Source organism: Leptodactylus fuscus, chromosome 1 (assembly GCF_031893055.1).
Source record: "Leptodactylus fuscus isolate aLepFus1 chromosome 1, aLepFus1.hap2, whole genome shotgun sequence".
NCBI lineage: Eukaryota > Metazoa > Chordata > Amphibia > Anura > Leptodactylidae > Leptodactylus > Leptodactylus fuscus.
Genome location: NC_134265.1, coordinates 160,276,428 through 160,304,073, shown reverse-complemented (window position 1 = coordinate 160,304,073; position 27,646 = coordinate 160,276,428). Strand labels below are relative to the sequence as shown.

The window sequence follows — 27,646 nt, the reverse complement described above, 5'->3', positions numbered from 1 at the left end:
TCCTTTGGAGGCGCTGCAGAGAAATTGAACACTTACTGTCAGATCATTGCAGATCACTGGGAGGGTTCCAGCTGGAAGACACTTTGTGATCCAATTTAATATTTTCTAAGGTGACCTGTGGGTCTTGAAGTGGCAAGCAAGGGACCAGAAGATATACATGTTATACCATGTAACCAAGTTCTTAAACACAGTTGCATCCCATTTTAAAGGAGCCAGTACTGCATAAAGAACGTGACCACATAGTCCACTTTGTCTCTAGTAACAGAAACAGGATATGGTGCTCACTAATAAAAAGCATAAAAGAGTATGTCCTGGAAACAGGTTTCCTTTAAGTTACCAAACAGTCATGTGAGGAGTAGCAGGTTTTGCAGATAGTGGCCAACACCACTGTCATGTTCTGGTAAATGGGAATCACCATTAAATAGGACCTTTCATGTCCTCAGGTGCATGCAGTTTTATATACCGCTAGAAAGCCAACGTACGCTGACTGTACTTGTCCGTAGATTAATACTGGGGGCGTTCTTCACAGCTCAGCATTATCATTGGGCAGTAAGGAATGCCCCCTCTGACAGTACAGGGTGATGGACGAGTACTGTCAGGAACGGCACCAGTCTCTCCAGCTCCGGGGCACATAACAGGAAAGCCGACAGTGCGCTGAATTCAGCGCACTGTTGACTTTCTAGCGGTGTATAAAACCACTTGTGCCCGAGGACATAAAGGTCCTCTTTAAAGGGGCTCTATCATTGGGAAAAGTCATTTTTAGCTATGCATATACTTGCATAGCCTTTAGAAAGGCTATTTCACACCTACCTTTTGTACGTAAATTGCCTCAGTAGTTTTTGGATAAGTCCATTTTTATTCATATGCTAATTAGCCTTCTCCATGGACTGCGGAAGTGTCTGTGTCTGCAGCCTCTCTGCTCTCATACACATAGAGAATAGAGGGTGCACACAGACACTTCCGGAGTGCACGGAGTAGCACATGAATAAATTAGCATGTGAATAAAATCGGACTTATTCAAAAACTACTGAGTCTATTTACATACAAAAGGTAGGTGTGAAATAGTCCTTCTAAAGGCCATGCAAGGATAATGACGAGAGCTGGAAATTTGTGTTTATTAATTTTTCTAATTTATTTAATAGTTCATTATATAAATAAATATATATATATATATATATATATATATATATATATATATATATATGTTACAGTATATAATTAGAGCAAACAGAGCAGCGATATGGACACCAGAACTTGATTCTGTTATTGCGCACATTATCTAGAAGCACTTCATCTGCAGTGCCTCCTTGAGATTTCTCATTGTAAACCCAATCTTTCCATACACCGTGACACTTATGATAAGAACATTTTGATAGATGATGATCCTTACAGCAATAATCAGTTTGCTTTTTGGAGCAGGAGTGCAGGTAAGAAGATTTCACAGAGAAACAGGAGATATCATTCCGGGTCTTTACAATAGATAGAAAAGTTGGATTAAAAAATAGGCCTAATGTGAACCTGCTGAGCTAAAATTGTAGGTGACAGTTCACAGCATAGAAGAGAAATGGCATGCTTTATATGCTATAGCTAGGTGCACATGGTAATGACAGAATGTGACAGAACCGTATTACACTGAAGTATTTAAGGGCTAAAACATTTATTTTATTTTTACGTCAGGCTGGATCCCAGCTCATGACCATATATGAGGCTCTGCTTTTATGAGTGGCTTTTTAGGATGCTTGAGAAACAATGTGGCCAAGGCGTGCTACAGTTGTGGCTGTATATTTTAGAAAAAGAGAGATTTGTCTGTCAATATAGACAGATGCCCACACTCCTGACTTAGTAAAAAATAAATATGTGGATACTATGAAAGCTGCCTAGGGATGTGCTAGATAGCTGGGAGCATGGGCTATGGAATAACCATTTCTTTAAATGAGGTTTGACTTAGATCCAGCTGTCTGTATTACCGGTGTCAATATGCCTTTCTTTCTCCCATCTTTTCATATTGCAAACAGCAAAATCCCCTAAGCCCCACGCACTTGACAGTGAAAGAACAGGCGTGTGAAAGATGTTTTCTTAACGTCCATTACACGTCCATTTTCAGAACAATGGGAGTCGATGGGGATATACACATGTTTGGTTTTTTTCCTATTTTTGTTCATTTTTTGCCCATCAAAATGGATTTGTATCCATGTGATGGTGTAACATCTTTGCCCATCCGGGCGTTGGCGTCATCATCCGGCCGCACGCTGCGGCGCAGGAGATGTGTTCAGTTATAATTTATTCTGTTGGTTTCTCTTTGCACTGTCTGAACACTGCCCTATGCCTTTTCTTTGGTAATTGATTTCCCACCACACCCATCTCCTTCACCTTCAGTTGGTTCTGATCCTCTAATGGTTAATCTGACCTTGCCCTGTGATTGACGGCCTGCCGCCCTGTCAACTCCATGGGCGGGTTCTTCCTCCCTATATAGCCTTGGCTCCCAGTCACACCAGTGCTTGTTATTGCCGTGCGTATACTTGCTCTTTACTGTCTCTGTTCTGATTACTCTATTATACTTGACCTTTGGCTTTTCCTCACTGACTTCTCTTTTTTGGACTCCGATTTGGTACTGTATTGCCCGACTGTTACTGACCCTTGGCTAAGTTGACTTCCCATTGTTGTTGTTCGTCTTGTCTGCGTTTTGTGTGTCACATACTAAGGGAGGGAACGTCCTCGTGGTTGCCGCCTATTACGTAGGATAGGGCCTGGCAATAGGAAGGGAGAGCGGGGGGCATAAGCTTAGGGCTCACTGTCTCTTGTGTCCCTGTTCCAGGGTTCCCTAACAGGTGGCCTTCAAAAAATAGACTAATAAAGTTAATTTCATTTTTTAATCTGCCAGTTACTGCTGCAAAATGTATTATTCCCATTCCACCACAACAATCTGCTACCTCCATTTTTGTTTGCTCACGCCTGATCTTATCTACAACTATGCCTACCTTAAAAGCTTTTAGAGTCAGCACATAACTACAGTAGGTGGAAGGGGCACACGTAAAGCTGAAATTCTAGTTTTGGGTCTTCTGACTTGTAACAAGATTAGGGATTTAAAGGGGCTCTATCACTGGGAAAAGTCATTTTTTAACTAATCACATGCTTGCATAGGCTTTAGAAAGTCTATTCCACACCTACCTTTGGTATGTAAATTGCCTCAGTGGTTTCTGAATAAGTCCATTTTATTCATATGCTAATGAGCGCCCAGCCAGCAAAGGAAGTTCCCAGCAGCCTCCTCTCTCCTATTATCTCCTATGTGTGTGCAAACAGGAAGCTGAGTTATCAGCAACATCAGCCTGTGCCATAGGAAACAATAGCAAAGGGGGTGCTCGATGTATGATGATGCATCGTGCACCAGTCTAATTAGCATATGAATAAAAACGGACTTATTCAAAAACCACTGAGGCAATCTACATACTAAAGGTAGGTGTGGAATAGACTTTCTAAAGGCTATGCAAAGATGTGATTAGTTAAAAATGACTTTTCCCAATGATAGTGTAAGGGAATTGCTAGGACCACAATTCTCCAGTAACTGTTTGAACCCTGGGACAGGACACAACAGACAGTGAGCCCTAAGCTGAAGCCCCCAACTTTCCCTTCCTATTGCCAGGCCCTATCCTACGTAATAGGCGGCAACCACGAAGACTGTCCCTTCCTGTATAGGTGAGACACAAAACGCAGACAAGACGGACAACAAAAAAGAGAGGTCAGCTAGCCAAGGGTCAGTAACAGTCGAGCGATGCAGTGCCAAATCAGAGTCCAAAGAATTGTCAGTAGGGAAGCCAGAGGTCAAGGATAAGAATTGCAAGCAAAATAGTGACAGTACGAGCAAGTATGCAAGCCTTGCTGTGAATGAGAGCCAAGGCTAAATAGGAAGGAAGAACCTGCCCATGGAGTTGACAGGAAGGCAGCTGTCAATCACAGGGCAAGGCCAGATTAATTAGAGGAGCAGAGACAAACAAGGGCAGAAGACGGGTGTGGTGCAAATACAATCACAGCAGTAGAGCCGTGTTCACACAGTGTGACCAAAAACTTTAAGCCATGAACCAAGCTGCACACGCCTCCTGCGCCGCAGCACGCGAGCAGAGGGCGGTGCAGAGACCCGAACAGGCAGAGATGTTACAGATAGAGCCCCTTTAATCCAGGTAATTTATATACAAGGTTTAGATAGATTTTTGGCATACTTCATCTTTGTAGACAGGAATAATCATTTTGCCCAGATATAAGCATTTTATATATAGAGACATTTGTAATGTATACTAAACTTTACACAGAGATTTGTCCTGGGAAATCTAATAGGTTACTCTGTAGACATTCCTAACAGCTGCAAGTAGAGAATAAGAGCAGTACATGTGCATTTTTCTAATCCTTTATTTTATTGCTGCATCTTTCCTTCTGACTGTGATGTGACCGCATTACTTTAGTGATCTTACAGTATGTCATGCTTCATGAATTACTAGGGACACATGTCAAGTTAATACTTCACACTGTAGTCTCTTTCCCTCAGTCCATGACATGAAAACGGTAGGAGAACACTCTTCTGACTAATTGCCTTGTGACTGAAGTCATCTGGCTGTGGAAATCGCAGTGATTTGTTATTGTTTGTGGTAAAATGGGACAAGCGGAAAATTAACCCCAAAATGCAAATTTTAGGTTGACAATCTTCCTATATTGTGTGTGACAATGGTTCAGGAAGGCAGTGGGCTGTAGAAATGTTGGTTTATTGCTGGGTTGTATTATCATTTAGTGCATGTTTGTTATCCCCCAATTTATATCTCTCTCTTTTTTTTCTCAGCTCCACCACGGTTTACAAGAAGCCCTGTTGATCAAACAGGAGTATCAGGGGGAGTTGCGTCCTTTATTTGTCAAGCTACCGGAGACCCCCGACCGAAAATAGTTTGGAATAAAAAGGGAAAGAAAGTCAGCAACCAGAGATTTGAGGTATTAGGTCCATTGTTCTGTTCCTCCGTCAAAGATTACACATGCATGGAGTTGTGTTTTATGTTACGCATCTATACATGATATGAGGCTTTCCACATGATGCTGCACTACAGCTACTACAAAGTTGTACTGCAGTTATAGTAGAGAGCCGCTACCTCAATAAGCTAGTAAGAATACCATTTAGTATATTCAACTACCTGACAATTGGTCATCACATTTTCAAGAATACATTCTATCACGAACACAAGTATTTGCAAGTATTTTATATACTCCCTGCATGTTGCCTTTTGTATGCTATCGTCTTGGCCATAAGTGAGTAAAGTCAGTACACATGCCTTTCTTAACATGGCCAAACTTCCAAACATGGCTCTTCTGGCATTTATAACTGATTTGGCTCACCGCAGGCTTTGATATAGATATATATACATATATATATATATATATATATATATATATATATATATATATATATATATACTGTATCTATATATATATCTCACACATAGATATATAGGTAGATGGCTATGTATGTAACAAATATATATACATATATATATATATATATATATATATATATATATATATATATATATGAGATTTGGCATCAATGGGACCAGATAATGAGATATTTTTCTAATGCTATAGCTTCACTAGGCACTATTATGTAACAGTAGCCATCTTGCAATTTGCCTGCAACTTTTTTTTACCCCCATCTCACTACAAAAAGTCTTTGTGTATCTCCACACAGACCAATGAAAACTGATATATAAAAGATACTTTACTAATAGAAAACCCCAGTTTCAATATTTTTTTCAATATAGTAGTATTCCAGTTCTCTTTCAGATCTTGTGATTTTACCATTCATATCAGATAATTTTCAGCTCCAAACCAAAGCTTGATCAAAGGAATTTCTGTACTATCTGAGCTATCAGATGCCAAATTAGCTGACTTTTATCTGTACGTCTGTACATGTACAGTATACAGCTGTCACAGATTGTGTTGCTGTGGGTTGAAGTGTCCTATAAATGAATATATGGACTAGTATTCTGATGTATGTGATCTGTAATATCTTCTTTCTTTTCTGTAATAATTTATATCTATGTATTTATATGTAAAATTGCAATCTACAATGTGTTATTCCTGCATAATTTTCCAACTGATAACTTCATATGACACTGAAATTGGAACACAGGTCATAAACTGATATAGCGTGTTTATATATGCATTGTGATAAACATTCTGCCTCTGTTTGATCCCCTGTTCTTGTCATGTTAAAGTGAATGAAAGGTCCTGATTTAGTTGATATTAGCAACTTATACAAAGATGACTGTGTGAGGTATCTATAATATAGTCTAGAGGCATAGGATCAAACACATGTTTCTTTTAAGGACCACATAACCACAACAAGTGGTGTCAGTCCAACAGGTGGATGTGACTACAAGTGGGGGGACAGGTGGCCAGTAAAAGAAAGAATGTGTAGTAGTAGTACTGATCAATCACTGTCACACTCTACTGTATGGCAGATCTAAAAATAATCCATAGTGGAGAAAGCTAAATTATCATTACAGCCTTCCGTAAAACACAACGATTTGACTCTGGAATTTCTTTGGTATACACTGTACAGTACATATGTTGCCTGGACAACATTAGACAAGTCCTTTATCAGATCAGAAGTGTGTGCAACCTCTGCGGTCAATAGATTTTTAAAGCCCCAATATACATTAAATAGTTGTTGTCTGAATTCCCATTCAACTAATAGGTGTCCTGCCTTATTCTCCCATTTATATGCACACTGAACTCATGCAAGTGGATGAATGGGAACGATTGAGACACTACCAGATACCTTTGACAGCAGGTTACCCCCCTGAAAATAAAAGCATCAAGCAGCTGAAATCCAGATGATGGAGGAAAATCAGAAGGTCCCTATACACATTAAATGTTTGGCACAACCAACCGATACATGTAATGTGTATGGCTAGCTTAAGTATTCAAAAGCTTACATATGAAAGCCTATAAACTTATACCAAAGACTCAACAAAATAGTTTATAGCGCAATTTCATTACCATATGTTATTCGTGCTATCTTACTACTAGATTTAATGTAGACTAGATGTATATGATTACAGGTCCCTGGTGTACAGAATCGTAGAAATGTTTGTGCTAGTAGATGTAACTATCAAAGCAACTTTTAGAAAACGTAAGACGCGCGGAATAGATAGGAACATAAAGCTATAAAATGTAGAGAAGTTGCCAGGTACCTCGACTCTGCCTAAATCTGTATCAAAACTACTAACATTTAGCATTCACTGCAACACAGAGTAATATTATCCTCAATTTTTATGTTTCTAAAAACATTTGTGCAGATTTTTGCTCTTGTGAAAATATACACAAGAAGAATGTTGATTGTTTTTACTCATTCCTACTGAATAAGATTTATTTTCTTATGGATCTGCAGGCACATCTGTAGCAGAAATCCGACTATCTACCTTGTATTTCTGCTCTTGTAAATTAACGTCATAGGGAATCCTTAAAATGTTAACTTACTCCTATGTTTTCCGTAAAATGACGACACGCGGGATTTATTGTAAAGAGCAGCAAATTCTTAAAATGGTATATTTTCTTTTTGTGCAACGAGATATGCCAAAAAAATTACTTAACATTTTCTTTTTTAAGTATTGCTCTCTTTGGTTTCATGGTATCAGAGTTTACAGAAGCCTTGATAGATCTATTAGGATCCACTTTTTATTCATCAACATTGTTTGGTGAGGTGGTAAAACATTTATATACTGTACATGTCATTTACTGAATGTATATATAGAGTGAAACACCAACCGCAATATTGAAATATATAAAGGTAGAACAGAAAGATTTAGCACCAGGCACGTATAAATATTGTACACTGTATGTTAACAAGTATACCCTGGGCTGCTATAAAGCTGCATTGGAAAATGAGATTTTTCTGCCATCAACATCTGGGTAAGAATCTTCTAAATTATCTATTTTCCATGTATAAGCACTCCTACATACACTTTTCCTCCAAATTACCCTTGGTTCACATCTGCGTGAACCATTTGGGGAGTCCTCATGGGGACCCCCCTGGAATGGAATACCGAACGCAACTGCAAGCGCTGTGCAGTTAAAGCACACAGACCTCTTAGACTATAATGGGGTCCGTGTGCTTGCTGCGTGCTGCCCACAGAAATCATGCGGGCAGGAAAGTAGATTGTCAACTACTTTCACTGGCACACCACTTGCAGTTGCGTTCAGTATTCCGTTCAGAGGTCCCCATGCAGACTCCCCTGGATGGAATACGAACGCAGATGTGAACGAAGCCTTAATGTAGTGAGAAAGTCAATGTACAAAGTATGGTAGCTATTAAAGTTATAGCGATAATATTGTGTGTCGGACTGATTGGTTGTGCCAACAACAACTGTGACAGCTTTACTTTCCTTCAACAGGTTATAGAGTTTGATGATGGATCTGGTTCGGTACTAAGAATACAACCCTTACGAACACCAAGAGATGAGGCAATATATGAATGTGTTGCATCCAACAGTGTTGGAGAAGTTAGTGTGACCACCAGGCTCATAGTATTACGTGGTAAGAAACAACAGAAAGCAGCCATTTTTTCAACTGAATAGTATTTTGCAGCATCTATTGTGTTATAAGCAAGAGAATTCTTCAGCGAGAATAATCCAGTTACAGCGCCAAATGGAGACACAAATTACTTACAGCAGCAGTTTTACAAGTTTGATACTTTCCATACACACATAGGAGAGCCAATGTTTTTCATCTCTTCCTTAGTTCTCTGACCCTTTCTATTCTGTTAAAATGAGATGACTCCTGGGACATAGTCCTCCTTTTCAACCACTGTTGGCAGAATGCAGGGCACATCTTGGCCGTGGGTACCTAGGTTTCCTGACTGGTTAGCAGTGGGGATGTTCAATACTCAATAAGGTTGGGTCCAGTGACATGGGACTGCCTGCTATCCCTGACTTCTGCTACCTAACCTACAATGCTGAAGGAGCTCTGTAAAAAGCCATATAGCTCTCTTGTAAAGCTAGCTCTTATCTGAGGTGTACAAGAAGTATCTTGGGGGCTCTTAGCAAACAGTAAGCTCCTACCACCCTCTAAGAAGCCCAGATCATAAGCCACTACTGCTCACACAGTAATATAGAAATGGCAGATTATCATAACCTACACTGCACAGAGAGTTTATGGCTCAATACTAAAGGAACCACATTGGCTCTGTACACTTCCATTTTCTTGAGCCCATATATCAATTTTGATGTACACATAGTAAGTTAGCATGACAGTTAGTGATGGTGGTGTGAAGCACTATGAGGAAAGACCCACTAGTTTTTTTTATGGCTATATGACTTTCCCATCCCATATCTCTTACTCAAGTATGGTCTACAGCTCACTAGGCTGATTTTCACTGATATTCCTCCGAGTATATAACTGTTGCGGCTGTATGAAATACAATATGGATATAGCCTGCCAAGAACCTTAATATTGATAGATGTCTGCTTTGATATGAAAGCATCATAAAAATGGAGAACTGTGTCCTTCTTTTTATACATTCCTGGTTAGAAGTATAATAAAATAGGACCGCACTCTGATGGATATGACATTTGTAGGCAATATAGAATTGTGTTCAAATCCTCGTAAATCACACCGGTGCTGAGATAGTAAGGTCTTTTATAAAATCATATGCTGAAAAGGCACTATAAAAGTAGTTCTTAACGGCAGTGTGCTCCAGAAGAGCCTTTCCTTCCATTGATGGCATTATAAGAATGATCTCCGTAATCTGTGCATTTAGGGCCCCATTGACACTAAAAGCAGTCATTGATCAGTCATCGGTATGGCTCTCTGCAGTACATAATGCTATGATACTGAAGATTGCACTGGCTATGTTAAATACACTACATCTGCAGAAGTGTTGGGGAATGCTCATTTTGTATATGTGAAGGGAGGACGATTATTCCTAGAATCTTATACAGTATAAAATCCGACAGACCCAAAGTAAGACCCGCCAAATTATATGTTCCCCGGTAAAAGCAGGTATATGATGTACTGCTTGCATTTTTGTAGCATAAAATTCATTGTACAAAACGACTTAAGCAAATGGTAGCGTCACCAGTTAGTAACCTTTTGACCAGAATTACTACGTTTATTACGGCCCCATTTTTATTAATGCTGCTTTTTTGAAGATGAACACTGTTCTGCCTGCTGGGAAAATAGCAGTTTGTCGTTTATGCTATAGAGTGATCTCCGCTGGGGAGCCACGCTTCAAATATAGAGTGCAGCCGAGTGATGGGAACACAAAAGGAGTTTTTCTTTCTCTCTGTTGTAAATTACTGCAATAAAGTAGTAATAATTCTGAAAATAGGAAACCTACCAAGTCTGAAGTGCTTTTAACTTGGAATATTTCACAAAGAAAGAATTCAGATTTACAGTTTATTAAAGCAAAATGATTTAACAAACTTTTGCATACAGACTAAAGTGTCACCATAAAGCAGGTAGCAGAATCCATCAGTGTTTTCTGCTGTTAGCAAACACAATTGCCTTGTAATCCCTGCACATGAGATTACATTTCTGAGTGTGTTTCGTTGGTGTAAATTTGTAGAACAGATTTGTTTTCATAATATCCATTATTTCATTTTATACCTTTCGATGAAAACATATTTAAACTCATCCGTAGCCTTTAAATAGGACCTTTCACCACTTGGGGCACATGCGGTTTTATATACCACTAAAAAGCCGACAGTGCGCTGAATTCAACGCATTATCAGCTTTCATGTTCTGTGCCACGGGTGAAGAGCTATCAGTGCTGGTACTGTAGCTCTTCACCATCATAAGGGCGTTTCTGACAGTCAGGAACACCCTTCCTCACAGTAGTGCCTATAGCGCTGTGCTGTGGGAGCGGGGAGGAACGCACCCCCCCCCCAGCACTTGTCTATGGATGAGCACCATCAGAAGGGGAGGGAGGCATTTCTCCCCGCTCTTACAGTACAGTGCTATAGGTGCTGCTGTGACAAAGGGCTTTCCTGACTGACTGTCAGAAACGCCCTTCTGACACTGAAGAGCTACAGTACCGGCACCGATAGTTCTTCACCTGCGGCACAGATCATGAAAGTCGACAGTGTGCTGAATTCAGCGCACTGTCGGCTTTCTAGCGGTATATAAAACCACATGTGCCCCAAGTGGTGAAAGGTCCTCTTTAAATAGGAAACACTTGTACTTCATATATCCCTGAAGGGGTTGTGCCCTGTATACAAATGGCACTAAATAAACTGAATATGCATTTTAGAATAACATTGTAAAGTGTTGGTATGCTAAAAAATGTTTCCTTGCAGAAATATCCAAATTATTTGCTTGTCATGGTATCCTCTAGTGTTCAAAATATATAGGTCTGTGTATGTTGTAAGGGGGCATTCACACGGAGTAACGCCGGGCGTGTATTACAGCCGTACATGCCGGCGCTATGGCAGACTGCCGAACACTTCCCATTCCCTTCAATGGGAGCGCTCGTAAACGCCGCTGTTAGGAGCGCTCCCATTGAAGTGAATGGGAAGTGTTCGGCAGTCTGCCATAATGCCGGCATGTACGGCTGTGATACACGCCCTGCGTTACTCTGTGTGAATGCCCCCTTATAGTGAAACTCTGTGGCATGCCCAGTAGAATACAGTACAACTTCTGCTGTACCCTCAGTGGAGCAAACAGAGGTATTATTAGGCCGTACATAGATTTCCTATGTGTGGTGAGGTGCTAATCTAATTGCTTTTCCTCTCTCCCATACTGGGTTTTTCTCTGTGAGAAGCGGAAAGATAACCTAAGTCCAGCCTAAATGATATTGCTGCTTCCTTTCAGCAGACATTGTGCTATATTCTACTATATTGTCCTGGGCATGTATAACTAATAGAGCCTCAATAGAATGATGTACAGAGAATTTTGATAATTTGAATATTTCTATGAGGAAAATTTCTTCTAATAATAACACTCCACTGAGTTACTAAAAATGCATATGCCGTTTACATATTGCCATTTGTATTGATAGCACAACCCCTCTAATAAATCCTTTCCTGGGTTTATATAGTGCTTGTTGGTGGTCTTCTCTTTGAAAGGATCTCTTTCACGAAACTCCATTCCATATATATCCTGTTCTGAGACTACAGTTGTTCACTTGACCTGAGATTTTGGTGAGTGTTTAGGTGTTTCTAACTTGGGCTTTAACATAGAGATGCATATGTACTTCTTTGCAATGCATTATCTACTTCTGACTCTGACCATGACAGAGATTCCTTTTGGTGACTTATCAATGAAAAGTCTGATGAGGGGTGATTGACCTCAGTATAGTAATGGGGGTAGGAGGGTGATGGACCTTAGTAAACGACTTTGAAGATTTAACTAAAATTGAACATTAAGTCAAAATCCAAACTTCATTGCCTTCTTTCTTCTTGTTTCTCACCGTAAAAAGAAGCTGATGCAGCAGATGCTTGAAAAAAACCCAATAATCACATTAATTCCAGAGGGTACAAGAAACGATCACTTATCTTTAATTTGATCTTGCAGTTTCTTATGGGCTTACTGTAAGGGCAGCCAAAGAGAAGAACAGTTCTCACTGCAGAGAGATTTTATAGCACATTGCTAAATTTCCTTCTGCCGCATAGAGTGTTTCTGATGATTGGAAGTGCACATTATCTCCTACTCACACTCAGTCAACTACTTTACAATGGCAACACACAGCTTTTTAAGGCAAGTAACAGGTTATTCCATATTTATTGCTAAGTCGCTAATAAATTATAACTACTATTGTGAATTCATGCAGCACTAGATCATGTCTGACTTGACCTTGATATCATCACTCGTCTATATAGAGACATTCATGACACATATGTAGTTAGTTTACGTATATCATGTTACAGATCTCCTACAATGGTGAATTAAATGTAACAATTATAAGACCTGCCTGAAATCCTACGTGCAGACAATAAAAATCTATTTGTGTGATCCCTTTGTCCCTGAAAAGGAAATGTTGGGGCTGGTGGCTGTCCCCTTAAACCATAGATTGTTGAGAAACTTTAAACAAGACCTTAATGTCTATGGCTAACGGAAGACACAGATTTTGCAAGTGCCAAAACAAATACATTACACTAACATGACAAAATGCCACATATATTTGTTTGGCCCTTTTACATGCATATATTAGTACCTAGAAATTTATTCCTACAGACTCCCATTTAAATTGAATGTATAAGTTTGATGTGCTGCCCTATTCAGGAACACTATATTACAGCTGCAGTTCTATATTATTAGTAGCCAAAACAGCATCACAAAATGTTGTGCCATTTGGCTACTAGGAATGCTGAACGAGCAAATGGTGCAAGGAGGATACTTTCCTCAGGAAAGTATCAAGAGAATAGTAAACTATGTGTCTAGTGTATTCTATCAGTGCTCCTAGGAGCCATGTGGCACAAAGCTAGCTGTTAGGCTACTTAGACTGTAGACCTATAGCCAGTGGTGAACCTAGCCCCTCTGCTGCGTGACACTAGGTTCATACCTGCGTTCGGGTATCCGTTCTGTGGTTTCCATCTTCTGCATGAAAGAAGACGGAAACCACAGACCGGGTCCGGCCGTGTGTGGCGGTGAGCGTTTTGTGCTCTCCGCCGCGAAACCGTTTTTTTTTAAACCAGACACAGAGTACTGCATGTCCGACTCTGTGTCCATATTAAAAAAACGCTTTCGCGGCGGAGAGCATTAAACGCTCACCGCCACTCACGCCGGATAATGCATGGGTGAGAAAGAGTCCTGCAGGTTTCTGTCTCCTGCCTCTGTTTTGTGCAGAAAACGGAAACCTGCAGAACGGAGACTGGGCGCAGATGTGAACGAGCCCTCAGGCGGACGATCAACAGACACCCCCCCTGGACTGAAGACCAGGGGAAGGGGGGGGGGGGGGGTCAGAGTTATGGGTTAAGTTTAGGTTAGGTTTTTCTTTTGATCGTCCGCATCAGGTAGCGGGGGAAAGTGTGTGTCCTAGCAGTAACATTACAGTGAATGCAGTGCAGTAATATTTTGTTACTTAAAGAGGACCTTTCACCACTTTTGGGCACATGCAGTGTTATATACTGCTGGAAAGCTGACAGTGCGCTGAATTCAGCGCACTGTCGGCTTTCCCGATCTGTGCCCGCTGTAAAGAGCTTACGGTGCCGGTACCGTAGTGCTCTATGGTCAAAAGGGCGTTTCTGACCATTAGCCAGAGACGTCCTTCTGCCTCGCGGCGCCTATCGCGCTGTGCTGTGGAGCCGGGAGGAACGCCCCCTCCCTCTGCTCACACAGCTCGTCCATAGACGAGCATTATCAGGAGAGGGAGGGGGCGTTCCTCCCCGCTCCACAGCACAGCGCGATAGGCGCCGCGAGGCAGAAGGACGTCTCTGGCTAATGGTCAGAAACGCCCTTCTGACCATAGAGCACTACGGTACCGGCACCGTAAGCTCTTTACAGCGGGCACAGATCGGGAAAGCCGACAGTGCGCTGAATTCAGCGCACTGTCAGCTTTCCAGCAGTATATAACACTGCATGTGCCCAAAAGTGGTGAAAGGTCCTCTTTAAAGGAGACGTCTTCCCACATTTCTCGTCTCCTCTATTAGGACTGCCATGACCACTTCTTCCAGCTGTGACATGACTGTGTAAAGTTTGCAACACAGACATCTTTGACTCTTTACTTCTCTACGTACCCAACCCCCTGTGATGTCATCACAGGTCCTATAGCCGATTTGCAATTCGGCATCTATCTAGGTCCTAGATAGATGCCGAATTGCAAGTCTTTAAGGGACCTTTAATGACATCCTCACAGGTCAACCTGTGACGACATCATCACAAGTCCTTTAACTTTAATAATGTTTAGGAAAAAAAAAGTCCCGTGGCTACCGCCCCCTCCGAAAATGCCGCCTGAAGCGGCCGCCTCACCTCGCCTCATTAGAGTTGCAGCCCTGCCTATAGCTGTAATATGTTACTCTTAACTTAGGACATCGTATTAACCTGACAGATCCAATTTAATGACATAATTTATATAAACCTTGCTGCAACCACTGTCTTTGCTTCCAAATGCAGTTTTACAGTTATATTATTAATAATTTTATTTTATTATAGCAATTACAACAGTACAGAAATTCTTTATAGGTTCAGTATGGTTACATTAGCTGTTTGTATTGTATTATTGTGTTGATCGTGTGAAAAGCTCTGCTTTTATCACACTGTGGATGCTAATGGTAAATTGAAATATCTGATAAATGATCGCCATAAAACGGACATTTCTAGTAAGGTTCTGCCAATGTGCCTTAACCTCTACATCCTACTGGGAAAAGATTAATTCAGTCCTTTTGGCCATCACATTATTGGCGTCTTAAGTAAAGTTGTTAATAGGTTTAAATGAGCTCATTGTGCGACTTATTAGTGCTTCAATTAAACAAAAAGAGTGTGCACGCTGTGTAATTGCTTGAAATCCATCCATCAAATTTCTATGCAGAATAATATTCCTGAAGCATCCCCAATTTATGTGCTTGCACACCATGTCACTTAGGCATGAGATGTTGGGTAATTACCGTAACCCACATCCACTGCAATTACCTCCTCCTATCTTAGGGACCACCATTGCTACGAAGAAGTGCTTAACCCCTTCGCTACCATTGCATAATATTCAACAGATATTATTAGCCGGGATACTTCAATCTAGAATAATTAAAATAGAAACTGGTTTTAATAGAAAAAAATGAAGACGATTTTGCATCTCTTATTAAAGGGTGTGCAAAGACGCATAGATTTATATGCAAGCAGGATTAAATTAGTCTCTTGTAAGAATCCTCTAGTGACTCCCGTGGGGTAATGTATGGCATTAGAGCTTATTGTGTTTGATCTGGTCTCCTGGTAAAGGTATCAGTGGCACAGCGTCAAGTGTTAGTGCTTAGAGCCTGGCTAGGGTTACATTAATCTCTTCACTTCTTTGTGTGACAGATTCTTCTAGCTAGAGAACAGTCAATACTTTCCTGAGTAATACATTAATGGAGTTACCTCCGACTAACTTAATCACCAATATCAATAATTCTCTTTCTAGAGCCCATATTACACAGATCCACCTAGAAATAAGGAAATCATTACATTTATTTTAGCTGTATTATAATGTGAGATCTGACTCTAACATTATTACAGCTGACACTACTATGCATATAATTACTTGAGCAATAACCTCAAATATTTTTTTCTGCTTATTTGTTTCATTTACAGGAAAGTAAGTAAAATAATAATTTTCATGTTCCGAGCACTGTATTTTTATTGAAAAACAAAAATATAAATGCATTAGGTTGGAATGAGCTCCCATCTGCTCCATTTGTTTTTCTAACGTGAAATCACTTTTAGAGAATAAATTTCTACAGATAATGATACAGTACAATACACCCATAAAGAATAAACCATTGCCCAAGTGACTGTTATGACAGCATAGGACACAACAGGGTGGATATGGTAAGAGCCACTTTGTTATATAGCTCCTACTGCCATTTCTTGAGCAGTGTGGTGTCCAAGCAATAACTAACGTGCCAGCTAATAACTTAATGTCAGGGTAGTGTCATTTGTAAGGCTGCATTCACATCTCATTTTCCCTCTGCCAGGGTTTTCTGCTGTGACTATATGTTTGGATTCCAGAAAACAACATTGAAATGTGGACTGTGACTGATCCATTCTCTTTAACGGGGCACACTTTTGACCTTCTCTTCATCGGCGTTTGTTTTTACACTCATTAAAGTGAATCTATCGTATGTGTTTAAATTTTGTGTTCTGGCGTCCAAACACCCAACAGAAAGCCCTAGTGGAGAGAAAAACTAGATGTAAAAGCTGCCTTATAAAGGTGCATATATTGTGAAGTACAACATTATATTAAACTATCTGTATGTGAAATATACCTTTGTTCTCTCTTTTGGAACAACACAAAAAAACTGTAAAAAAGGCAAATTGGACATAATTTCCCAAACAGCTCCAAAAATGGGTTGGACAAAATTGTTGGCACCTTTACTAAAAACGGTATGATGCCTACCAAGAAACGAACACAGTACCAAGAACAGAACACAGTACCAACAGTCAAATATGGTGGAAAATAGCACATTTTTTTCCAATTCCACCCCATTTAGTATTTCCATAAGACGGGATAAGTAGCTGATCTGTGGGAGGTCTGACTGCTACATTCTTCATCCACCACTTCATTCACATTAGAGGTAAAACTATTGGGATCAGTGGGGTCTCCAGTGGGGTCTTATATGATAGCTAGGAGATAAATAACTTTTTGGGGTATCACTTCTTTAAAAATCACATCTTGTCCATTCATATCATTGAGTTGTCTGCAAGTCAAGGGACACTCTTTGTAACAACTGTTGTCTTTGATCAAGAGATCAGGATCCTAAACAGGGATCCCTTTATAATGACTCAGAATTTACTAAATGTGGAAATGAGTTTTCCAAACTGGACAACACCTTTATGGGAGGAATCACTTGAGTGCCCTCAAGAACAACATATTTTATAACATAGACTAGTAAGTAGACTAGTAAGTAAATTGAGCCCTTTAAGGTGGAGTCATAATTTGTTATTTCAGCTTTTTCTTGGTATGTGCATGCTGTTTTATTGCTACTTAACCTTGTCCTCCTTATGTTTGGAATAAAACAGACTTGTTTACTATGTAAACTGCATTAGAATCACATTTTCATTTATTTTTCTCTGTCCTTAAATCTAGGAAAGCCAATCATAAAAATGTAATATGTTTTCCGTGAAGTCATTTTGGTACATATTTTCGTCATTTACTATCTTTGTGTAATGATTGTGGACACTTTTATTGTTTAGAAAATGAGTTATCGGGAAAGAAACAAGAAATGATGGCGAACAATTGTTTTGTATTTTTACTGTAATTTCTCCATTTGTGATAAGTTGGCTTTTCGCTGACTGGAAGGATAGAGGTTGCAAAGGCACAAATTGGCATGAAATCTTTTTCGATTGAATTCTTTAACTAGAAGTGTGAATAATGTAAGCCTACAAATCTGATTGGCAGAGTTAATACAAATTTTGTTTTCAGATAATGGGAAGCAAAAGGTAAAAGGCTAACAGCTTACTTTGTGCATTTGGCAATAAATATGGATTTGTTTTGGGCTCAGCTGCCTGGGAGCTCTTTGTAATGCACTTGTTAGTTATTTATTTTTTATTTTTTCATTTTTTTTTTACTATATTTGGGGTCATTTGCTTAGTACAAATCCACCTTCCTATTTCTTCTGAGCACTTAAGAAAGAAAGCAAGAAGGAGAAAGAACGTAGGAAGTAAAAAATGATGCTTGGCATTTCTTTTGATGTTTATATACTTGCAAGTCAAGAAAGTAATTTAGGGGCCTATTATTCACAAATTGGGCTTGGTTAGGCTTCTGGTGCTCTATCATGAGTAGAGGCATACAGCATTTTAAGAAGTGTCTCTCACTAGTGTTTGATGCATTGCAATGTATATCACAATGGATCTAGCATATCAATCAGCATGCATGCAGAATGTATTGGTCATTGTAGACAAGGGTTATTATGTTTTATTCCTATTTCCACACTGCTATACATGACTTTTTGATACCACTTAAAAGTATTTCTAAGGGTAAGTTCACACTGAGTTTTTTGGTCAGGGTTTTGAGGCCATAATTGTCTCAAAACCCTGACCAAAAAGACAGCTCCCATTGAAATCAATGGGATCTGTTCAGCAGCTTTTTCCAGGAGTTTCTTCCGGCTCCTGGAAAAAAAGAAGCAAAATGTTCATTCTTCAGGCCGAGTCGCCTTGTGATTTGGCCTGAAGAAACTCCCTCCTCCAGACTAGGTCCATTCATTGGGCCTAATCCGGAGCGGAGTGCGTGGCTGGATGCCGGTGCAGCGCACCAGCTTTCAGTCGCGGCTACCCGGCTTTTGGATCGGAACCTGTGGCGGAGGCCGCCTCAGGTTCCGATCCAAAAACCCATGTGTGAACTTACCCTAAAAGGGCTACTAGTACTTTGAGTTAAACAACTTTGTGGTAAGCCAGTGAGTATACATACTGTACTATAGATCCTGGCTTGTCAAGAGATTTTTATTGTTTTTCAGAACTCCATGTAGCACCATTCCCGTTAGGTTCTTCTGATTTTATTGATAATTGTCTATAAATTGACAGCTGAGTGTTACTATTTCCCTTGTGAAAAAGGTGCAGATACATGCTAGTAACTGTTAAAAGACAGTTGTCAATTTATTTATCCATTTCTAGGAGTAGTGGCACAACACATAGAAAATATGCCAAAATTGTTATTTTATGTAGAATACAATTATATACTACAGCAGACTTACAAGTTATTATGAGATCTTATACTAGAGCATTGTGTTTTATGGTGTTCTAGTATAAGTTCTGCATGGGTGTGCCTTACAAACAGTTGGACAGTTCTTTATGACAGCAAAGCGTCTTCTATAATGTCTTGGTTTTGGGATGAAACTTTTTCATTCATAGCCTTTGGGTAATAAATTATATAGATTCTTTTAGAGCTACCTCTATCAAAATCATTTGGAATTCCTCTACAAAGCTGAAGGTCCACGTTGCGAAAATGCAGCGTTTTTGTCTGGGGAAAAAATGTTGCATTTCCTAGCACCTGTAAAGAGAAATGGATTCTAGCTAGAGATGAACGAGTACTGTTCGGATCAGCCGATCCGAACAGCACGCTCGCATAGAAATGAATGGACGTAGCCGGCACGCGGGGGTTAAGCGGCCGGCCGCCGTCAAAGCGGAAGTACCAGGTGCATCCATTAATTTCTATGGAGCGTGCTGTTCGGATCGGCTGATCCGAACAGTACTCGCTCATCTCTAATTCTAGCTATTCCCATCTGCACATTGTGGATAAGCTGCATTTTGAAAACCGCTCTCATTTTTATAAAATCGCAGTATATCAGTTATACTTGCAGAAATGGCGGTATTTTCCATATAGATATATATTGGGGAAGAAAGTCTGCAGGGGACCGCAATGCTTTTTCACTGCGGTTTTTCCTCACCTTTTTTTTTTTTTTTTTTTTTGCTACGTTTCGCTACTTGGGGCCTAAGCCTTAATGTTTGTGCTCAGTAGTGCCATGTACCGGACACCATGGTGACGCAGCACTATTTTGTTTTTGGTATTAATTAAGAATGTTAGTATATTCCATTCCAGCCTGAACATTTCTCTGCAACTAAGCTTATCATGGCAATGCAAACATTTTGCTGAAATAGCTGACTGACAAAAATAACAGTTGTTCCTCATAAACACCACTACAAAATGAAAACATACCCTTAAGGTTATTGTTATTGCAGCCTTAAAATTACAGACCTTAGGTTTACTTGTTAAGGCTTGATATTTGCATTTGCCTGTAATAAAAAGAATGTTTATTTGATGTATTTTAAATGACTTTTTAGCTCATTTTGATGAAATTTGGCAACGAGAACACAGACCCATAAAACAAAATGGGATGTGGATCAAAATCTTGCAAATGCCATTCAGAGAACATTTGCTTTATTGACTGTCGCGTTTCGAAATTTTCCTTTGTCTATCTTTGCTCCATTTTGATTTCCACGTTCTGGGAGTACAAGACACTAACCTGTCACCTTCTCCTATTCATAATATACTAATTGCCCTTTGGCTAGGTACTTTGTGCTACAAGTCTAACACATTGCATCCTGGGAATTGTCCCTTTAGCATTTCACATCGCCATTAATAATTGCAGAGTTTGATTAAAATTGCTGCCTATTATTTATAGTAATTGCAACTTTCCAATAAAAATGTCAGCCTGGTATATAGCTAGTCCTACATGTTGATAGGAATATAAATGCTTCATTATGTCGAACAAAAGACCAAGAAGAGGATTTTCCAAAAGTCAGAGCTTCAGTATCAACACCAGATGAGTCACTTGCATTTTAGAAGAGTGTGTGGCAGTCACACAGCAATTGAAAAGAAGACAATGAAATCTAAACACAAAAATATTCATTCAGATATACAAAAGAAATGGATATTAGTAGGCTTTTAATAAAATACAAAAGCAGTCTTCTTCTCTGTTTTAGGTTTGTAGGCATGTATATGCCCGCTCTCTTAAGATCCTGCCATACCATTTCAAATCATTTCAAATGGGTTGGACTTTATCTGCCATTACAACACCTTCATTCTTTGTCTGTTGTAGATTTTCTGGTGGCTTGTGGTCACTGTCCTGCTGTATGACCCAGTATCAGCCAATCTTTACCTGTTGGATAGATGGCCTCACATTTGACTCTGGAATACCTTGATATACATAAAAGTTCACAGTCAACTCATTGGCGCCGGATTTACTAATAGTTAGTCTGAAAATGTGCCAGATTTATCACAATGGTTGATACTGGATGTTAAATTTGACACTTCTTTAGACTGTCTGTCACCTCTAAGTTTGCTTAAATTTGAGACAGAATCTTACAACACAATTTTGGCTCATCTTGGCACATTTTAAAAAACGCCCCCTTTTTCTGAGAAGCCACACCCACAGGTCTAGTAAGTCAGATAAATTTTAGCCCAAACTAGAAGTGCCAAGATGCAACAAGCATGCACCACAATGTGGTAAGTTATACCAAAGATGCACCATGTCTATGTCTACTCCAGCGTCTTTTCCTAACCACAATAGTAAATCTGAGCTACTGACTACAAGGTGCCCAGGTCCTGGGGCTGATAATCAAGCTGAAAACATTACCCATCCACCACCATTCTTGACAGGCTGTGACCTCTTAATCAGTTGGATGTAGATTTCGGCTATAATTCATGGCAGAAAACTGGCATGAGTCGTAATGAATCTCTTGCTTTGATCCCCAGTCCACCCCATCCACCTTTTTTTTTGTAGTTTGATTTTTCAATTTCTCTTAGTAGCGCCCAGTCTGAATTAGTTTGAGTTCACTTGAAACATCAACTCCTGGGACAATTGTTACCTGTCTTAAATAATTTCCACTTATGAATGGACTTTCTCACTGTAGAGTGATCAGTTTCTTAATCTTCTCAGATTAATGGGCAGCAGCAACTGCTTCTCAATAGTCATTGCTGGTGTCTTTCCTCCATGGTATTGCTTTATCAAATGTTAAAGTAAAGTTTGAACAGTAAGAACAGCGAGGCTCTGGAACTCTCTGCCCCAGGAAGTGGTGATGGCGGATTCATTAAACAAGTTCAAAGAGGGCCTGGATACCTTTCTCAAAAAGAACAATATTACATGTTATAGACTCTAGATTTTAAGGTCATGTTGATCCAGGGTTTTATACTGACTGCCAGATTGGAGTCGGGAATCAATTTTTTTCCCTGAAATGGGGCAATTGGCATGAGACTCATGTTTTGTTTTGTTTTTTTGCCTTCCTCTGGATCAACACTGTAGGGATTGTAGGGTTATAGGTTGGACTTGATGGACTGATGTGTTCATCCAACCTCATTTACTATGTAACTTAATTTTACTTCAACCTGGCTGTGATATTAGGAATCACTCAGGTTTTACTAATACAGCATGCTGGTTGGTTTTTTTTCTTTTGTGTAAGAAACACATTAATAATAAAATGCACAATCTGTACATAGACACGGGATGGACAGGTGAACAGACTAATACAGAAGCCAGGTCAAACACAAGAAAACAGCCAGGAATACAGGACAGGTAGCAGAGATATATTGCAGGAGGCAAAAGGCCACAGGTAGCAGAAATATATTTCAGGATGTCCAGGGGCCACAGTAAACAAAGAAATATTGCAGAAATCCCAAAGCCCAAACAGGTATCAGAAGTATAGAACAGGTGCAACCGGACAAAAACAGGACAGACAAAGATTCCATCATAAAACAACTAAGCACCAGGCAAAACAACATACCAGGGATATCTGCACACATTTGGTGCAAGTCCTTTTCTTGCACCAAACATGCACCACAATCCCCATTCTGTGCCTCATCACATCATTTTTCTGCTGTGAGTTGTAATGGACATCTACGCCATTTCCTAATTGGTATAGGTCTCCATTCTGGCACAAGGATGTGTATCTGATTCATAAAGAGGCCAGGGCCTCTTCATAACTCATATGTTCCCTGAACCAGTTGGGACCTTTATTAAGACTAGTGTTAGTCTTAATTAATCTGGCCCATTTATTTTATTTGGTTAGACAACAATATATACACTTTGTGTATCGCACATTGTATGTATGCAGAGCTGTGTGCTGTCATTTCAGCCTAACTGCTATAACAGAATACTGTAATAAATATATGGTTACTTGTTTAGCAAGGCTAGTGCTTCAAGCTTATTTTTTTCCCCAATGTGATGTGCAGGGCTGGAGAATGAAGGATTAGGTTTGCAATTCCCTTTAAGAGTAATGGGAATTATGTAGCTAATCCCTCATACATAATCTTGAAAATGAACCTCCGAGTCTAAACCTAATGCATGGGATTTAAATAGAAAAATAAATAACTTGCTACTCAGTATATTGCATACATCCTCGCAGCAGTTGTCTTAAATAGACTGAGCCAGAGAGTGCCTGTTAATCCCCCTGGTGCTGGTAGGTCTTGCAACACATTGTACTGAAGGGAGTTTCTTTAACATTGATAGGATAGTGGAGAAAAAGCGTAAAGCACAATTTGATACAGGTTTGCGCTGAACGCCTACGACCTGACTCAACAGAAGCGAAATCCTTATAAGTGGAAAGGCAGGCAAAAAGAAGTGCAGCTGTAGCTTTTTTAATCCTCTTTGCAAATATTTAAAGGAATAATTTATATATACAAGCTACTATTTTGAAGGGCATCTAGTGCAATATTGTTTTTTTGTTGTCTCAAATAGTGTGATTCCTACTGACTCATTTGCAAATTGAGCAAACTTTATTGGGATAAAAGCAAATATGCATACAAAAAAGGAAAAGCATAGTATAAAAGTATTATGCATGAACAGAAGTTAATGGACAAGTACAAATAAAGAATAGTATAAAACATGCTTGTATATATGTGTGTGCTTTTAAGGTTGTATTTCTATAATGGAGAAGTCCATGCAAAGCACAATAGAGGTTCAATGTACGAAAAAAGATGTAGTCTAGTGTATTACAATGTCAGCCAATAATAGTATATTGAAATACAGAGGACAATATGCATGTTATAAGAATGGTAATATGAAAATATAATCATAAATACATGAATAAACTAACAAATTCCTTCAGATACAAAAAAAGTTATTAAAATCCATACAATTAATATCCTCATCTAGTAGATTCATGTATAATTTGTTTAGATCAATATGGGGAGTTAGGTATAGGGGTGTTGAGGGTTTGGGTGTCCTTAGAGGTTTTCTCATAAACACAACCATATTTAAAGACGCACACAATTCTAAGTTAATCATTTTTGCATATATATATAACAATAATACAAATGTTTATTTAGAACCAACATATTCCACAGCACTTTACAAATCAGAGGGGACATGATTAGATAATATGAGACATTGCAAGGTGACAAACAGGTAACTTATTAAACAATAGGAGTGAGGGTCCTGCTTGCAACATCTTACAATCTATGAGGAACTAGGAGACACAAGAGGTGACAGTGCTTATTTGGTCCAATGGTTCAGCCATCTTTTAATAAATAAGGCCATATAACTGAAGCTGTATGAACCACCCGGAACCTGTGAATATACAGATACTAAGTACATGGAGTGCAGGGTAACTCTGGATGGAGGGGTCAGGTTCTGAGGAATAGACTAGAAACATACATTATTAAACAATTTGCAGAGTTTTAAAGATTTTTGTAATTATCTTAGTGGTGCCAATTGTTTGTCTTTATCAGTTCCCAATGGATACAACTACGAATGCAGGAACTTTCTATGGTCTGGGAATTGTAAGAAACCCTGCAATGATTTCCTTATTGTGGACAGGCTTTCAGGCAGAGACACTTCATGCATGACAAGACAATGTGGCCCAGAATATAGAAATTTCCTGCATCATGGTCGTATCCATTAGCAACTGATCAAGACAACAGAGTGTCACCAGTAAGATAATCAAAAGCATTACAACTCTGAAAAATATGTGATTCATTATATTTGCAAAAAAATGTTTATTTTTTTAATTTTCTTCAAATTGAAAAATGGTTATATTCATGGAAAACCACTTTAAACACAGGGAAAACCAATGTACAGTAGGTGCTTGGGAAGTTGTACGACATACTCTAAGGCAAATATATGGCATAGTCATGAGAGATGCAACCATTTGTTCCCATTTCTTGCTAACTAGAAAGGAAATATATTTGTAGACCCATTTGTTGTGACACAGGCTGGGTTAGTGACATGTTTTAAGAGGGGTGGTTGTCAGACTAAGTTGCTAAGTTAAGAGAGGGGTGAGCTGAAGAAAAGGGCTATTGAACGGAGCCAGACAGCCAACCCCCTTCATCACATCACAGATAGATATGTGGGGAAGAAGATTGTGGACTGGGTCAGGACCACAGCAGACATAGAGCTACCAGGACCAGTAGTTGGGTGCTGTAACCGGGAAAAACTGCTCATTCCATAATTACTGTACATTAGTTAGTTCAGTTAATTTTGGAAAACATCCAGACCCCATTTGAGGTCACACTACAGCCTCCTTAAGAGGCTAGAGTCTGTCCTCTAGCAATACACATGCTTGATGTAAGACACAGTATTGAAAGCTAAAGTTCATACTGCATATTTACAACCTGTTCAGGGCTATGACTGAAAAATGGAATATGCTAAACAAACGCTAAAACAGCTTCACCCGTCCGACACCTGGAGGCTATTGTATTACAGCGATGTTAAAGATTGCTTCTTTTATGTATTAGCCCATGGAAACGATTACACTTTGGAAATGCTTGAAGAGCATTTAATATAATGGACTTGGTACAGTGTTCCTTAGCTATACCCGGTAGAGAGCACTCAGCCCATTCAACTTGAACTTCATTTGTATCTAGTTCTTTATCCATTAATTTTCTCCTGACCTTCGGCATAAAATATATGCTCTTTTGATGCCGTGTGCTTTGTTCAGGCAAGGAAGGATAGCATAACTAATCCATCAATATTATGAATGATACAGCTTAAAACAAACACGGGTCAGAGATATATATTTTAGAAGCATATTTGTATTGATCCTATAACTGTCCTGGGCTTAAAGGGGAAAAGACTTGCGGCTATAAATGATGAAGAGAGTGTTAACAAATTACCTTTGTACTACTGGAATAGCCACTAGCGAGGCCTGAGACTTATCCATCAACCCTGTTCGAAACAAAATAAACCTTACAAGGAAAATAATCGAAGCTTCTCTGTATTTATTTTTTACAGGGAAAAAACTGACAAAACTTTGTTGGATGGTCGTAGGTTAGAAATACTTACGGAATAACTTGGTTTTACAACAATTATCTATTGTATTATGTAATACAGCGGTCCGGCCCAAGTGCTAATGGATGTTTTGTAGCCAAATGAAATCTGGAGTGTAACATATACTACAGTCAGTATTTTGTTTCATTTGATCTGCAGTGTGAAGATATTATTTAAAGTGGAAATCCTTAGAATGCACTTCATTTCTTAATTTAGATTAATTTTGTTAAGTGTAGTCTGTGACTGATTTTAATACTTTTTTCGGCATATTCAATCATGCAATGGTTTTATCGCTATTTGCTTTGGTGCACCAATCTCCTGTTCCATTTGTTAAAATCTCAACGACCGCCTTAAATTGCACCTACATTTTATAAATATAATTTAATTTTTGGCTATGATTTCAATACTTGTCACTGCATACCTAACCCCTTAGTGACATAAGTCATTCATATGCAGTGCTTGTGTGCCAAGGGCGGAGTATTTGCCATTTGCCGAGGGTGCTGAATATATTGTAAACACCCACTCATAGCAACCGTAAATGGTGTCAGAACTGATCACAGCTGCTTTACCGTATAGAGGCCGTGGTCAACTGTGACCTTGATATCTAACTGGTTAATTTCCATCTTTGGATGGAGCGGTGCCCCTGCAGCATCATAAGGGGTTGACATTCAGTTGCTATGAATTAGGAACCCATTGAGGTATCCATGCATATCATCATAGAAATTTTATCACACACTGCCACATGCAGCATGTAATAGAACAACAGTAATATGACAATATACTGCAATACTGTAGTATTGAAGTTTATTGCATACGTGTTCAAACTTCCTAGGGTTTAAACCCTTATTGGTACTAAAAATGAAAGTTGGAGAAAAAAATTTTAAAATATGTAAAAAATTCAAATCAATCCCCTAGGTATTTTCTAGTTATTATTATGTATTGTTAATCCTGCATTAAGAAAATTGCAATAGTAAAAAAAAAATCGAAACTCCTGAATTGCAGTTATGTCAAACTTTGTTCCTCCCCCAAAAAACTGAATAAATAGTGATCAAAACATCATTGGCTTGCAAAAAAAGATCTTTATACAGCTCTGCATTCGGTACTGTTCAATTGTTGAACATGGTGAAGCAAAGACATTTTTTCAAGCTTGGAATTTTTTTAAGATATCACAAAAATAAAATTTAGCATCGCCATGATCAAGCTCTCTTTTTAAAGCATGATGAATACCATAAAAACAAAAGAAGATGGCTTTTTTTTTTTTTTTTTTTTTTTTTTTTATTCTGCTT

The 27,646-nt window shown here is 39.1% G+C and overlaps 1 protein-coding gene across 36 annotated transcripts in view; it reads left to right on the top strand.

Annotated features, from left to right (window-relative positions):
* Positions 1-27,646, top strand: part of PTPRD (protein tyrosine phosphatase receptor type D) — a 1,471,303-nt gene that overhangs the window by 1,296,979 nt on the left and 146,678 nt on the right. For all 36 annotated transcript variants that reach the window (XM_075278421.1, XM_075278482.1, XM_075278474.1 and 33 more), the window contains 2 exons: positions 4,826-4,971; positions 8,430-8,571. In XM_075278421.1, coding sequence (XP_075134522.1) covers positions 4,826-4,971; positions 8,430-8,571 — 288 coding nt within the window. The remainder of the gene's footprint in view (positions 1-4,825; positions 4,972-8,429; positions 8,572-27,646) is intronic.